The sequence below is a fragment of the Pipra filicauda genome, unplaced genomic scaffold (assembly GCF_003945595.2).
Source record: "Pipra filicauda isolate LSUMZ 115617 unplaced genomic scaffold, ASM394559v2 scaffold39_size4671491_pilon, whole genome shotgun sequence".
Lineage (NCBI taxonomy): Eukaryota > Metazoa > Chordata > Aves > Passeriformes > Pipridae > Pipra > Pipra filicauda.
Window position 1 is genome coordinate 2,518,997 of NW_024104531.1, and position 16,837 is coordinate 2,535,833.

Genomic DNA, 16,837 nt, shown 5'->3' on the forward strand with positions numbered 1-16,837 from the left:
AACTCTTCCACAAAGCATGTGGCCATCTATTCCTCTGTCACGGAAAAAGCTTCCAGTTACTCATCTTTGTCAATACGTCCTTCCTGAATATCCTCTGTCTCTCTCAATGTAAAATGTCTCTCTCAATAAGTAAACTGTGAGAAATAAAGGGACTGTTTCATCATTTGACAGATAATAGAGGGAAAAAAAAATCACGTATACAATGCAGCAACAAGCATAAACACTCTGTATTGTTCTCTGACCATTCACTTCATTTTGAGTTACAAATGGTTACTGATAGCAGAAAAGGGAGGGAGATAAATATACACAATGAAAAACTTTCCTGCTTCATGAGTTTAGTTGCAAATCCTAAATCTTTATGGTTGAAAGTAACTTTTCTTTATACTGAATTTGGAATGCCTAAAAGATGTGGGAAATCTGTTCCCAGCTTAATATTAAACTGAAATATGATCCTTTGGTCTTTAAGTGGGAACATCTGTTAGAAAACTATGCTGGTCAAAATTTATTAGCTAATAAAGACTATAATGAATTTCCACAGTTAGAGAGTTACACATGTTTTATATAAAAGAATTCATGACGCTACAAAGCACTCAACACTTAGAGCAAAGGCAAATATTATTTTGTAAGGCATGAAGGGAGATACATCATTGCAATTTAAAATAAATTTTATGGCAATAAAATTACATACTTTTTTCTTTTAAAATACAGAGCCCAATTAAAATATAGCCAAACCTAAACTGTCAAACTCCTTAAAGCAAGAGAACAGACAATTATGTCAAATATGTTTAATTTTTTTCAAAGTAACTGATGGCAAAATAAAATATTTACATCATGTCATACTGTGTAAACATGTAACTGTACAAAGAAATATACATGCAAAATAAAGCAAAAAATTTAACTAAAACAATAAAGGAAAATAATACACAAACATAATGATATGAGGTTGGTACGAATACACGTCCAGTTTCGAAGTCAGTTGTTTTCTTTTAAAAAGTTTCTGTACAACTTTACAAAAAAACCCCAAAAAACAAACAAACAAAAGAATAAATAGGATACAGTGGAAGCCACAAAGCTCAAAACTAACCCAAGCTAGGTTATGGCTTAAGACCCATACATCTAACTATTGTGGGATGTCAGCGTGGTTTCCTTAAACATGGCGTTTCACACGAACATAGATGACAACACACCCATATGAACTCAGTGATGCACAGAAAACCACCTCTATCTTTTTAAATAGCTCACGTTAATATTACTTCAACCTTTAAAACAGTTACTAAGACAATTACATTATGTGTCCAGTTCTCCTCCTCTGACCACTACTTTCTGAATGTATTCTTCACCAAAGAGCACAAAATTAATTTGTTCATTTCACAGAAAGAAGTAAACACAGATTTGAAAATTCTAAAAAGTAGTAAGTATTGAGACTAATTTGGGGAAAGTCAGACTTTGGCATTTTAAATATAATAATAAATTTTAACAAGTGTCACCCTACTTCTTAACCAGTTTGACATTTGGGATACAAATCTCTCTCTCCTGTTTTTTTTTTTTTTTTTTTTTTTTATTTAAACAATTCTTAAAACTGACTAGTCTTGACTAAATCCTATGCTAACCCTCATCTTAAACTAATAATGACAGTGTGGTACAACACACCCGCCCCTGCCCACCCAGAACCCCCAATCACACAAACAAAACCATAAAGCTCGCCGTACTAAGTATGTGCTTTTTCTATATATTTATTACAGTTACAACAGAGGTCCTCATAAATAGTTGCATAAAATGTTAAAGCCACAACATTGCACATGATATGAAAGAAAACAAAATCCCAAATGAGTGCATTTACAGTATTACATCCTGCTGTATACTGCTTGACAATTGGGTCAGCAAGCTGGGCACCAACCCAAAGTCCTTTTCTAGGGAGACAGTGAGTACTGACCCAAACTGAAGACCCGCACAGTGGTATACCACCATTTAGGAAGGAGGGGGAAAAATGGATAAGAGGAGGGGGAAAAAAAATTACAGATCGAAGGCAGGTAACAGTCTATATACAAGTAAGGCCTACATTTTATCAGAGCAAAACATTTCCTTCTATTTGTATGCAAAAACTTTGAGGTTGGATGCACTTAAAAGCAGAGTCTGATCTCAGTGCACTGCTACGTGAGATACATACAGGCGAGGCAACTGGAAAGCTCTAGGACCAAGTGAAAATCAGATGTTATAAATGAAGGCCGTACCAATGGGCAGCCATTTTGGTGAGTCTTCTCCAGGCATGATTTGATTTTTTGTTTAACACCAGTGCTTTGAACATAGGCATTTCTTCCTTGAATAAATCTTGAAAACGGTAGCTAAGTTCACTTGCAAAATTCAACTCTTGTTTATTAAAAAAACTATTTTTTTTTTTTTGCAGAAACCTGAATAAAATACTGTTACTGTATCGCTTGTGACTGCTTTTTGCAGAGTACAGTGCTATTGTCCTCCACCCCCGTGAAGTCTGCATCACCAGTCCCCCACGCCGCCCTGCGCGGGTCTCTGTGGAATGCATTTGCACACGAACATTCGCTAGCAGCTGGTTGGCTTGGGGTTTGCTTTCCTCAAAATTCAAGTCAACAGCTGATTGGCAGAAGGAGTCTATCTCCAGTCTGATTGATTGGCAGGAGGAGTCCATCTCCGGTCTGATTGATTGGCAGGTGAAAGAGAATGAGAGAGAACTTCAAGCAAGGTCAAACTCTTGGCAAGAGCCTGCTCTGTAAGAAGTTTTTAATGCTACGGATGGGTCGAACATCATTCTGGTGTTTTCGCCGCTCAATGAATGAAGTCAGTCTGGATATATCAATGCTGTCAGCACTTTTGCTATTCCCCAGCTGCAGCCATTGCTCCTGGAGGGCCAGTGCAGCCGAAGGACGCTTAGCTGGGTCATCCTGAAGTAGGAAGCATACAAAATCTTTGGCCTTCTGGCTAACTCCTTTGAAGTAGTCATCTGGGAAACTAAAGTCTAAGCGGCAAATATTCAGGCAAGTTTCCTCTACACTTTCATCCAGGAAAGGAGAGACGCCACTAAGAAGGACATACGTGAGCACTCCAATGCTCCAAACATCTGAAGTGAGGGAAACAGGATTTCCAAGAATAATTTCAGGAGCTGCAAACTCTGGGTTTCCAAGTAACTGGTGGATATAATACGTGGTATTGAGCTGGACTGCGTCTCCAAAATCAGCCAGTTTTATTGTTGGCTTAGTGGAACTCTGGTCCACCAAAATATTTTCAGGCTAGAAAACAAAAGCAAAAATTAAAATGTCTTTTTTCAAGTCGGTCTAACATATATTAAATGCTCCAACATAACAGCTTCCCAACCAGTGTGGTCAGCTCTACAACACAGCAAAGAACTGCACGCTACAAGGATTACTGCTGAAGGCCAGCTCTGCAAAGCTCTGAGGCAGTCTTACCAAGGCTTCTCCCAAACCAACTAGCAGGCAGGTTCTTGCCTACTACAGCATGCAATGCACGTGCTTTAGCTGCTGGCACTATAGTTCTGCCAGATTATACTGCAGCTGTTCATGACAGCAGCTTTGCAAAGTTTCATGGGAACCTGCGTTTGGGAACTTAAGCTTAAAGAACAGCAACTACAAACAAAGGGTGAATAAAGCAACTGATCTATTTGTTTTATGACAGAGACAACAAAACCCTTGCATTTCAAGATTTAAAAACCTTGTTGGAATTTGCATGATGCTTTCAACAGAATTCAGTTTTACTTTGCGATTCTTTAATGGAATGCAGCTGTACAGATGGAAGACAAGCACTGTTAGGAGACTATGGCAGCAGCAGATCCTGTTGGATGTACATGACCAAGAGAACTGCCCCACTACTGGTGAGCTGAAAGAGGAATTATTTCTACAGTTTTATTTCTGAAGCTACTGCAGCTATAGCTGTAATCTCTGCAAAGTAAGAGTGACTTACAAACGACTAGTTTTCAATTGGTTCATCTGTATGTACCGTGAGACCAGAAAAAGTACTGGTGAACTCTGTATATCACTAGAAAAAAAATTAAATTTTGGGTCTCCATGGTATAAAGACCCAAAACTGGTTTTGCTTGGAAAACAGAAGTATATGGAGAGAAGATTCAGGCTCTTCTTGCTTTTTCTTACCATGACCCCATTTGTCTAAAGAGACTCTGCCTACAAAGATGACTTGTCAATGCTAAAATCCCTTATTATTCATATACAGGTGAAGAAAAGTGTAAAGAGTAAGTTTTTAATTAATATTCACATTAAGACCTTGTCATATAGCTTTTCCTACTAAAATGCATCAAATCCTTGTGGCTCAAGTAAAGTTCAAAGGGTAGAACAAAGGTCCAAACAGGTACCATTCACATAGGTATCACAGCCCTCAAAGTGCAAAGAAGAGAAACATATTTGCAGCAAGAGAGGAAAAGTAGTCTCTTTCACAACAAACTCCATGCTTCTTGAGAAAGAAACAGATTTCTGCTGCAAAGTTATCAGAAAGTAAATAAATAAATGAATAAATAAATAAAAAATCAAACAAAACTGTTCCTGTCAGCAATTATTTCCAGCACAAAGCACCACATAGGGCCAGGAAGCTATAAGGAGAGAGCACAGGGAACTGAAAGTTTCTGCTTTGCTGGCTAAGCGTAATCTAAAAAATTTGGAGATGGAGCCCCAGCCATACCGTTCATACAGTCTCAAAGCAATTCACAGTTCTATGTTCCCAGCTGTGAGTTTCCAAGAGGAGGGAGATTTTTATGCCTGGAATGATGCACACTGCCAGGAATCCCATTCACACCTCACCTTTAGGTCCAAATGTGCTATTCTGCAGTTATGAAGATACTGCACAGCTTCCAGAATCTCTCCCAGGTAGAGTCTAATCTTCCCTTCTGTGAGGTTTCCCCATCGCACGATGTAGTCTAGAAGGCGACCCTGGTCAGCCCTGTTAGAATTACAAGGGTTATATTCTGGATAAATCCATGTATCAGAACTGAAAGGAAAACCTAACAGGTTATAGACTACAGGAACAACTGTAGCCTGCAGCACCTAGAAGACAGAGGACTATGGTATGAAGAGGAGATTTCATATCAAGCTACCAGATCACAACATTCCTTATTTACTTGTGCAGCCACTTGATACAAAATAACTGCTGGACCTTCAGACTAAGATAATCATCCACATATCAATTTAATATCTCAATTTGTTTCCTTCTGAGTAATAAACTAAACATTTTAGTAACAGCATTAGACAACTGCAATATTTTACTTATGTGCTTTCAAACTTCCATGAAATCTTAGAGCTCCTTATTCGTAAACCCCTATAAATGCCCCAGAAACTCTGAAGATTTTACAGATAATGTTAAAGAGTTCACACACATTTCTAATACTAGTATGTAGTTGGTGGAGGTCTCAAAGGTATCGATAAGGCCAATGAGCTGGGGATGCTGGAGATTCTGCATGACTCCAAGTTCATGGGTAACCTGGTCTCGCTTCATCAGCTTCTTATTCACAAACTTAGTGGCTACTGCTCGCTTGGTTCCCTTCTGGTCACACTTCTTAACGACAGAAAATCTGCCCCTGGAACACAACATCGAAAGGAAAAAATTAACAAAGAGATGCAGTAAAGGCATACTTTTACTTGAAAGATATACTGCAAGAGAATCTAACCTTAGATCTCTAATAAGTTACCCTTACAGAGTAATTTCTGGACATAAGAGTTTTCAGTGCATGCACTGACTACAAATTGTGTCTGTATAAACTGGACAAAGATCTCTTTTATCACAACTGCAGAGAATTCAAGTCAGAGTAATATCCAGTTTCAAAGGTTACCACTTAATTGGACAACTGTATTTTCTACGTGACTTATTTTGCCCATTTTCAGACTTTTTTCTGTCTGTAATTTTCATAACCTAAATAAAAAAAGTTTAGGAGAGCTTCACTGCAGAAGCAGTGTCAGCCACTGTAAGGCACACTTAAAAAAAAAATCCCTTAATCTATGACACCACTTCAGCCTAACTACATTCTGTTTATGCAGTGCCATCTAGTGCTGGTAAAACTTTTGCTTCCTCATTTCTATTTAATCCAATGCAATTCTGGTCTTTTAGGTTCATACAACAAGTATTTTTCAAGGAGAATTTAATTTTTGAAAGAGAAGACAGTATTTTGACATAGACACACAGAACGCACCTGCCAAGCTCAGCCACTTCACTGTAGTGGGAATCAAAGTTGTCTTTCCAGATTACCATGATCCCATCACTTCCAGGACCTAGGGAAAAAAAAAAAAAAAGAGCGGGACAGTATGTCCAAGATTCATTATACTCAAATCTTAAACTAAATTGTTGTCATTGTAATCAATATGTTGTTTCAAATGTTTGCAGAAGGAGAAATTTTGATTTCTTATCCTGTTATGGAATACATTTCAGGGAGAATTTGCCTCAGTCAGACTGGGCCCTATCATCTTTCTTTTGAAGCTGTGTCCATATTGAAAAACAACTCAAGGCCTCATATTGTCCATCCTCTTGCAGCTAAGAAAGAAAATTATTTCTGTAATCAACTACTTCATTGATAGTTTTTAATGACTGCTACAGCAACAAAAGATAAGGAGTATTCTTTACTCTTTGCACAAGGGCTGAATACAATCAAATGGCAAGTCAGTTCAAGTCTGAAAGACTAAAAAATACTTTTTTCAAAGCTTGAAGTTGAAACCTTACTTTGTGCTACAGACTTAGAGTTTTCATTTTACATTTATAGGCAGGGGAAATGAAGGGTAGAATGGCTCCAGAAAACTAGGGCCGGAACTTCTCCATAGAAGTAATGGTAGAGCTGAGTATGACTAGCAAAATACAGCTGCCTGTCCTTTAGAGTCTAGTTTCAGAGTAACCACAACATACCAAATTCTAGCTTAGTTTTGATGGAAAAGTAAACACTTGCTTTTGGACAAGGTCAGTAAGACTGAAGACTGTGTCTGAAAGACAGTAGTTTAGTCTACAAGACTTCCGTGACTCTTGATTCTGGTCAAATCAGTTTTAGGCTTCTGAACTGGTGTTGGAAGGACACTCATTACACTAGGTCCTTAAAGCACAGTTTCACACTGATTCTTATCCATCAGGAGCTTTTTACTCTCCTAACTAGGAAGTTTCCTTGGCTGAGATACTATGAGGGGAATCACCCCACCCTGTTAATCCCTATATGACACAGGGTGGCAGGAAGACAAACTGGATTACACACCAAAGCAGCCTGGCCAATGCAGCAGAACAAATTCTATAGTGGAATTAATTCAGGTACAGTGGATACTATATGTACAGGAATGAGTACCCTTGGCAAATTGAGGGAAACAGTAAAAAGAAAAGGCATCTTACATTATATCTCGTAATCAACAATACACCTGCCACTGGAAAAAAACAGTGACCAGGCAGTGTAATAGCTACCTTAAAAAGTAACTCTATTTTTCATGAAACATTAGTATAAAGATAAAAATTTAATTTTCTGACTCCTTTATATATTGCAGCACACTCATCCTAGGGCTTAACTACTGTCTGTCTTGGTCAGTGGGCAGGAAGTGCCTGGAATAATCACCACCTCAATGTCTTGGCAGTAAGGCACTTACTGTGGCTGCCAATAGGCAGAGCTCAGAGTGGCAGCACTGGATATAAACCCCCGAAAACTTCAGATGAGATTTGGAAGGGACTTAGTTTTCACAGTCTAGTTTAACATTCAAAAAAATGTCAAAATTCTTTGGAAAAAAAGGGAATAAAGACTGTATTTTGGAGAGGTTCAGGACAACTGTAAAAGTCCCCATATTAGCTGGGACAGATGTACAAAGACAGAGAGCAGCACTTCATATCTTGTTTTCTTTTATATGAGTCAATTTGAGACAGACCCATTGCAGCTAAAATCTATGAATAAATTCTCACCAATGGATAAATATATGGGCCTCTCCATGGACTAAAGGACCTAGTTAGCATCAATTATTATGACCTGCATGTAAGAAAGCCTGCTATCCTTCTGTCTCTCTGTGCTTTCCCTGTTTCTAAAAACGGAGAATCTTGAACACTTAAGAATAACTGAATGTACAAACATGCACCAAAACTTATCATTATGTCATCAAACACACAAAATAAAAATCTTTTTCCCCCTTTGCTGTCTGCCTCCAAAACAGAGGCATTTTTCATCTTTGCAGGTCTCCTTTTTGTTCCCTCACAAACAATCAGGTTGCCTCACTTCAGGTACTGAAATCATGCCACTTAACTGTAGATCAGTGATGCAAAGACAAGAACTCATTTTATGTTCTCCTAAACATTGTGGCTGTACAATTCTAGTAAAGGAAAATTTAAGATACAGAGTAATGCTACTCTTATCTGTACACTTCAGAAATTACAAGTTAGCATAATAATATTCATTGAGATTAAACTAAGAATGCTGATGATAAAATATGATTTTGAACTAATACTGACAAAGTGAATGCATGTTGACAGTACTGTGTCAGTACATAATTTATGTATGAACCTCTAATCAGTTACATTCTAAAACTGTATCTATTCCTGCTAAATCAAGCAATATATCACAGGTAAAAAGGCTTGGTATGATATTGCTTTAACAAAGGGATGCCCAAGGGCTGAGCTTTTCTTTTTACTGTTCTATGGGTACTAGACACTTTGAATGTAACTAGATTTTTTAAAAAAACAAAGAGACAGGCCTACCTAAAACTCGTAGACTGGCGGAAGATGAAACCGAACCCATATCGTTTGCAGCTATACACGTGTAGATACCATCGTCTTCTGCAGTGACGCCAATGATTTTCAGCGAAGCCTCTCCTAAGTCACTGGGAAACACAAGGGCATCTGTTAACTTTACATTAATTTTGCACACCTTAGGATATGAAAACTAGACAAAGTTAGATTGATACTGTTTATACTTCTTATTCTCCAGCCCTTATCTCTCTCTGGACGAACATTACTAACCTTGTCCTTGCCATATCAGAAGTGTCTTCCAGATGTGAGCACTTTGTGTTCGTCAAGTACCTTGGAATGTCCTACAGATTATTAGAAAAACATCCTCACTGACACTCTGTCTCAGCATGCCCCAGGTTCCATTGTGTTTGAAAATTAAAGTGCTTTCCCTGTTTCTTCCAGCTTCCTTTACCTTCTTCAAGTTATGAGAAGCTGTATCAACACAAACGTCCATCATGGTTCTTTCTGAAAGGTTTGTTTCCATCCCTAACTCCCAGCAGATATCAGCTGATCTATCGTTTGTACTTTCAGAGCATTTACTCCTTGTAAGAGGGAGCTTCCTCTTCAACACAAGAGGCACATTTCACAACTTTGGAGACCTCAGAATCTGGGAGAATGAGGATGGGAGGAAACTAAAAAGGACTTAAGTTTTCCCTGTGCTTCAGGGCAGCAACAGCAATAAGCTATGTAAGACTACAGCAGAAAGATTCTGCAGACTCTTCCTTAATCTTTCTCACTTTTCAACCAGACGTTTTATTTGATGGTTTGTCTTTAAATGTCTACTTAGGTCTTTCTCTGTGCAATTAATTTCTAGTACTCTTTTGACTATCTGCCATGGACATGAACAGCAGGTAATTTAATTTGCAACAGTCTCTTACAAATGTGAATACTTGGCAAGTTCTCCCTACACTTTACACCTCTAGGCTCAAAACAGCCCTAACATTGTGTTATTTTTTTCCACAATAATGCATATTTTCAAGATTTTCTATCGTTCTTATTGCTTTCCTTTGGATTCCTCTTAGTTACTACAAGTCATTTTACCGACTGAACTAAAAACTATTTGCCACAATCTTCACCACACAGTTTCAGGACAAAAAAAGAAGCTAAGTTTAAGGAACATAGGAAGATGACCACCTTCCCAAGTTCAAAGAATATGTCACAACTATTTCTAAAAATCTGTCAGCCACCGACAACATGATTTACTGGATATAGTTCTGTAAGAGTAATGAGTAACAGTGAATTAAACCTAGCTAATCTAACTCTTACTCATCTCACAACAGCCCTGGATGCAGTAGCAAAGCTGCCACACTGCCTTTGTCACTCCATTAAAACAAACAAACAAAAAAACCAAACAAAAAAGCAGGAGCAGCAGGAAGTACAGGAAAACAGTATAATATGCCATGAAGTTTTCATAAAAGAGCTCTTCATTCTGAATTAAGAGCATACATAACATACTTCTTCACACTGAAGTTACTCAATAAACAAAATTTTCTGTATTTAAAAGAATGAAAGAATGCTTTTTCAGAAAAAATATTTTTTACCAGGCAGTTTCCCATTCCAAAATAACAGTTTCTCTTACTAATCAGGTGTTTGAGTTACCAGTTATTCTGTAAAGTTCTATCATAGCAAAGCTAAAACCAGGCAAAAATGTTAATATCCATGTTTCAAAAATACAGTGACATTGCCACCTCAGTAGGAACCAGAGGCTTTTCTTTGCAAATTACTGTAGTGTGATCTGAAAGCTACTAAAGGAAATGAGGGACTGGCAGGATCTGTCACTGTCACAACATCCAGCATGTCACAACATACTGTTCTGTTTCAAGCACCAGGTCAGCATGACAGAAGAACAGCTGCTGCAATAGTTAATCAGAAATAAAAATTTGTTTTTAAAAATCAAGTAAATATGACATTTTGACACCACAGCCATACACAGAAGTTACACAACATTTCAGGAAAATCTCAGCTGTGAAATCTCCCTCTCTGTCTGAGGGCAATCCTGTCTTCATGCCTCATAGCCAAAAGCTGCCCTGCACCAGGACAGATAGAAAATACAACTGTTTCAGCATTTCCTTTTGAACATTGCACAAATTACTGTACCTGTATGAAATGCTGTGATGACCGTCATTGCTCAGTGTGTTATGATCAGGACCTTTCCAAGTAACTGAAGCCTTGGGGCGACCACAGACTTTACACCTAAGCACGATGGTCTCTCCTGTCTCACATGTTACCTCACTCAATGGAATTATAAACTCTGGGGGAACTGGAAAAAGAAAATTAATGGCATTAGGTCAACTGAAGTAAATACATTTAATTTCTATTCCTTGTGCTCTTTCTTTTCTATTAGACAAAATAGCAGGGTACTCTACATTTCCAAGATGTATCCATCCCTCTACCGTTGGAGCAGATCCATGCTTAGGCCACTTGCTGAGGCTCTGCAGAGCTAGTGAATTTTCCTCTACATGAACTTAGACACAACACTGCTGCTATGCCACAGATAACTGTGAAGCCTACCATGGTGAACTAAACACCCTGTTTATGGCAAGCTGAGGAAACTCTACCGGGTAATATTTAAGGATGGGCCCAGCTAGGCTATCTGTATATCCAGCTGAGTTTGCAAAAGGGAACACAGAACACTTCATCCACCGAGGTGCTGTAGTGGTTTCCCTCTTCCATGGGTGAAACTCAGAAAGTTTGGTTCTGTATATTATGCCAAAAATCCAGTTTGGCTCTGACCCCCAAGGGCCACTGTCTTTGTCCTGATTAGCCTCTGTACTGGAGAGGTCCTGAATGTTCACTAGGGTGCAAGGTTAAAAACAAAGCAGTTCCAAATCCTGGCCTTTTTACTTTGCAAATTCAGCAAGGCCCAACTTCCATACAGTCTCCATACAGAACACATCATATGGTCCTTGTGTTTTATGTTTTTTTGGATTTGGGGGGGGGGGAGGCGGGGAAATAAGATTTGCATCTTAAAAAAGAAATATGACGTTATTTCATTCTACCTTATCCAAAAAGAGCCTGTGTACATTTTGATACAATGCCCTCAGTTCCCAACATAACTCGTATCAAGCAAATGATGTTTTAATCAAATTATATTGACTGCAACTTTTAAAAAATTAAAGCAACTTACCATCATAAATGTAATTGGGGTTGAGAAGCTGAAAAGAAGAAATTAAAGAATTAATGTCCTGATAACCTTATAATAACTTAAAGAATGGTAGAAAACCAAGTACAGTGATAAGTCAAAGTTAGTTGTACCCATAAAATCCATGAAACATCTAAACATTATTCAATAATTTCTGCATTACTCTTTTTTTTTTTTTCTGCAGTATCCTTTTGTTGTAGCATGCTTGCAGATTCAAAGATTATACCTTCCTGTTTTCAGAAAGGTCCATTAAAACCACTGTTGTCTTTGATTTCTTCCTGTGAAATTCTGACAGAAGCTACTTTAAAGAAATCCAAACCCAAAAACTTTTGGAAACTACTACATCTGTGTAACACTTACCTTTACAGAAACCTTGTTGGCAAGTCCTTCTCGGGATTTGCGGTAACCATTTTCTAGCTTGCCTTCCCTTTTGCCGTCTTTATCTTTTTTCTCAGATTTCTTCCTTAATCGGAGTGCTGTGTGCCAAGACGTTGACTTCCTGGACACAGAATGTGAAACTTCTATCAATTTTTTTCATGTTATGTGCTATACTATCTATTTTCAAAGGTCATTGGAAAAGTATGTCAAAATGTTATTTCTATGTATTACAGTATAGTGAAATGAAATTAAGGATTACGTAAGAGATGCCATCCTTGCCTAAAACTGTCAGCAAGCTAGTAATGTAGCCTGTATTTCAGTATTGAAATCATTGCTCAAATGGCAAACTTTCTATATGAAAATACAAACTGTCAATCAAACTGAGCAATGGTCAGTATGAAACCCATACCAAATACAGCCTACAGGAGCTTTATATAAAATTTCAGTGCTAAGAACTTTGATATAATTTCTTCCATTGCAGATTTGAGAGAGGTCTTCTGAGCACAACCAGTTATTTTCATTTTCTTTGTGGTTCAAAGTGGAGATCTAGGAACCCTGAAATCTTGTTTCACTTGAACAAACATCCCCTCCCTGTTTTCCTAGACAATGATGTCTAGACTGGTAACTCATTCTATTAAATAAACCATTGCTGCTCTTAGATCAGGCATTCTTTTCCCAGACGACTGGGCTATTAAACTTTTTAATAAAGAATATGTGCTTCAGGGATCTTTCTTACTAGTTTATATTTTGAAGTTTGCTAAGTGACCTCTTAAGTACTCATTCTGCTTGTTGTTCATTTATTTCTCAACGATCACATCAACTTCTGGTTTAAAAGGTTCAAAGCCTTGCCTAAATTGGAAGTTTTTCTTTCTCCTCCCCTTCTACACACACCCAGGCACTCACTTGATGGTTCCATCAGGGTTGTCAATGATGACTGCACTGGTATGCCCCAAGACATAGCCGGGAATCCAGCCCTCGGCTGCGGGGCACTGATCAGTGGCGGCTCTGAACACCAAAAACATGTTCTGTTGGTTGCTGGCTAGAATCTGCACGACCTCTCCTTGGTAGACATTTATCTCATCCTCCTTCACTGCCGTGTAATCGTGTGTCACCAGCATGGTGGAGATATTGCTACTGCTGCTACTTTCACTCTGCAAGTGTCAATCAGAAGCAGAGAGAAGGGGGAAAAAAAGAGAATCAAGTTTAAAGTTCGTGAAGAAGACTAGCTGTTCTTGGCCTGCTACATTACCTGCATAATCCACACAGTTTAAACTGTAGTTAAAGAAAAGAGCAACAACTTCTCTTTTAAAGCTGCCTGCGTCTATTTTTCTTGTGCGTTAGTTTGATATTTGAATATCTTCACATACCACTGCTGCATAAATTGATTCCCATTACTTTTACTCAAGATTATTTCCATTAACTAAGAATCAGTTTATACATAGATCTCAACTCATCTTCTTTTCAAGCCCAGACATTGAACCTCGCATCTTCATCAGGCAACAAAACTATAGTACAAGTATGTATGGTCTTAAAAGTGCAGTTTCAAACATACAGTCTTTCCTAACTATTTGTCAGATCTCAGACACCAGCCTTCTGCACACAAAACATGACAAGATACAAAAGAACAAAACAGGCTTTTGACAGTGTGTCTCAAAAACATAACACAAGGTTTATATCTGGTTGAATCTCTATGATCAGGTTTATTCCTTAAAATGCAGAGGATAAGGTAAATTACTGAAATAAGAAGTGATTCATTTCTTGGTCAAAACAGGCCCACTATACTATCAGAATCACTTCTAATTGATTAGTGACTATGATAGCTGAGTGGTGTTGGCTGTTTATCATACACTTTCAACTACTGTTCATGATCCTCACTAAGCATTTGTAGAAAGCTAATTATGGTGGATCAGTTGTAATCACGGTACTTTCAAAAAAAAAATCCTTGTCCTGACCATAAATTCACTAGAAATTATTATTTTTTAAAACTAAGACTTATTTTGTCCATTTGCATGTATTCAGTATATAAGGTTTAATAAATGGAAGTGTGAAATCTGTTACAAGATTACATAACCTTCTCCCTCGATAACTTATTTCCTTCTTGAAACAAACTAAAAACAAACTGGATGGCCTACTAATGATGTGACATGAAGTGCGTATGTGTGTGTACGCCTGTCTTTTGTCTCTGTGTTTATTTCAAATTGTTTCAGGTCACTCGCTACCAGTGAGGGCTCACTATTGCTCATTAGTAGCTGAGGTGAAGAAGGAAATTAGTACACAGGTGCAGGTGGAGACTCCTGTTGCCTATATAGCATAACCACATGTTAGCACCGTGTATGCGCTAGTAGAAAGCTTGGCACACAGGATTAAAAGAGTGTAATCTTTTTTCTCAAAACTGTGAAATATTTCTCCCCTCAGTGTTGAGGAGATGCAGCAGGTGTCAGTGGACACTGGAAGCCCTGAAAACCGCATTCTCTTCTAATCTGCTAATGGCCTTGAACAAGTCACTCCACCTCTCTGTGCCTGTGCTTCCCTATTAGTACTCTGGCTGAGAAACCAAGAGATTTGGAAAGGAACAGTTTCAGATTACTCATTCATAGCACATTCAGTACACTGAGGCTTGGGTTTCCAGTGACTGTACATTTTATTCTAGCTGGACTGTTACATTCAACTGGGTGATCCAAGTCTTTTTTTTTTTGCCTTATTAGGATAATGAAGCAAATGCTACTTCAGAGAGAAAGATCTTATCATGGATTGTACCTCTACTAAAGGATATTTACATTAATTTCAGATGCTGTGTTTCCAGCAGGAGAATTTGTTTTTTCTAGTTTAGAGGACTGCCTGCATGCCTTTTCGTATTTACAAGCCCCTTCCACGATTCAGGCAAACTGGGCATAGCCAAACTGAACAAAGTAATTTAATTTTCAGTCATTATTTAAATTAAGATTACAACTTGCTACATTCTTTTACCTAGATGAAAAACAACTCTATTCAGAAAAAAGCTGCTTTTGTTAACTCCTCTTGTTATGCTTACAGGGGAAGATGAAGGGAAGAAGCAATCTCAACCTAAGCACCAAACCTTGCCCCACGCACTATTCTTGAACATACTGCTTCTAAGCATGCAGCAGAATTTGTGTAACTGAAAGACTGGCCTTTCTGTAACATAGTATTCCTTTTTAACATTTAAGTCTTGAAGGATCACATTAAACTCTGAATATTTCTTATTTTCAACAGGGACAGTTAAATCTGTTAAACAAACAAGTGTCTGGTAACTACTAAGTGACAAATGTTCTTGAGAATGTGTTTATACCAAGCATTCATTCTCACCACAGAAAGGTAGCCTTCTCTTCTGCCTTGCAAGGAAATAATTATTCTTGCACAGTTAATGTTTTTCTGCTTCAAGTTCTGCTTGTAATCACTGACTTCAACTATGGGATTAGAGAAGGAGCTACAAATAAAATATAAAAAATTCCTCCCATATTCCTCAATTAGCAAAACCTATTCCTTTTTCTTCTTGGTAGAAGTAACTTTCCAAAAGTAATCAACCATAACCATATGCACATGTAAATATACACACACAAGTGCTTAAATCAAAATAAACCTTCACAACCCATCTTCTCTAGCTTGTTCAGTGTGGTGTGAAATCTTGCTGACTGGTCTATAAATGAGGTTATAAATGAGGACTGATGGCCCATCTCAATTACCAAACTAAAAGACACAGTTGTGAAGCAGAAGGCATGTATTCCATGATTACCTCTCACAGTGAGATAAAAACAACCAATGCTGTCTTTGCTGAGATAGTACCAAAATCCAAATGTTTTGCAAACTCAGTGCCATCCCATCTTTCCCTTTCTCTTTTTTTTAATGGAACAACCTGAATTAATATTAGGCAAGTCTTCTCTGCATATAAAAAGTACCACCATCTTGATTCATATACTATGCAGTAAGTGAGAAATATTCAAATTACCCCAGATATTATATTACATTACATCACGTCACATTTTGCTAGACAGAAAATAAACACAAGACAGAGCTAAACCAAAAAAAAAGCTGAAGGAAGATTGGGATAAAAATACAAAACATGCAAAGCATAATTTTTTTCTTCTGAAGCTATTATAAAAGTAAGTATAAGAACTAGGAAGTCAAGAAAGCATTGTATGTTAAACAGTTCTATAAAGATAAGCATGCATTTAAAAAAGGTCCAGCAAATTAGGTCATTTGTAAAATTGGTATTGCATACTATTTGTGAGAGAGTGGAAAGACAAACATTCATGAACACAATGCTTAGTGAGAGAAAAATCAAATGCGATTTTAAAAAGAAAGGCACCATAACCTGCCTACCACATCCATGGCAAGAGCCTCCACATTTTTGCTTTATATTTGCACATGCCCCTGTAATTGCTGTGTTGCATTCCTGGTGGATGTTAGACGTTATTACAGGTAACGTAGATTCTGTTGATACCCCAGATTTCCACACAAACACACCAAGTGCATACTAAGAGGCTGAATCTCCAGATACCCTAAACCAGTTCTTCTTAACAAAGGAAAAAAGGCAAGTGGAGCGGGTATTTGTTTTGATTGTAGTAGAAGGAAGATTAT

At 37.8% G+C, this 16,837-nt stretch overlaps 1 protein-coding gene across 3 annotated transcripts in view; it reads right to left on the reverse strand.

The window, feature by feature from the left end:
- Positions 1 to 770: 770 nt before the first annotated feature.
- The window catches only part of TRIO (trio Rho guanine nucleotide exchange factor), a 248,627-nt gene continuing 232,560 nt past the window's right edge, over positions 771 to 16,837 (reverse strand). For 2 of the 3 annotated variants that reach the window (XM_039385174.1, XM_027738975.2), the window contains one exon: positions 13,307 to 13,392. In XM_039385174.1, coding sequence (XP_039241108.1) covers positions 13,388 to 13,392 — 5 coding nt within the window. In that variant the 3' untranslated portion in view covers positions 13,307 to 13,387. Of the gene's footprint in view, positions 3,261 to 4,796; positions 4,936 to 5,368; positions 5,570 to 6,178; positions 6,258 to 8,691; positions 8,814 to 10,818; positions 10,982 to 11,848; positions 11,877 to 12,223; positions 12,363 to 13,144; positions 13,393 to 16,837 lie in introns of those variants that run through there. The other variant, XM_027738974.2, reaches the window with a different exon arrangement.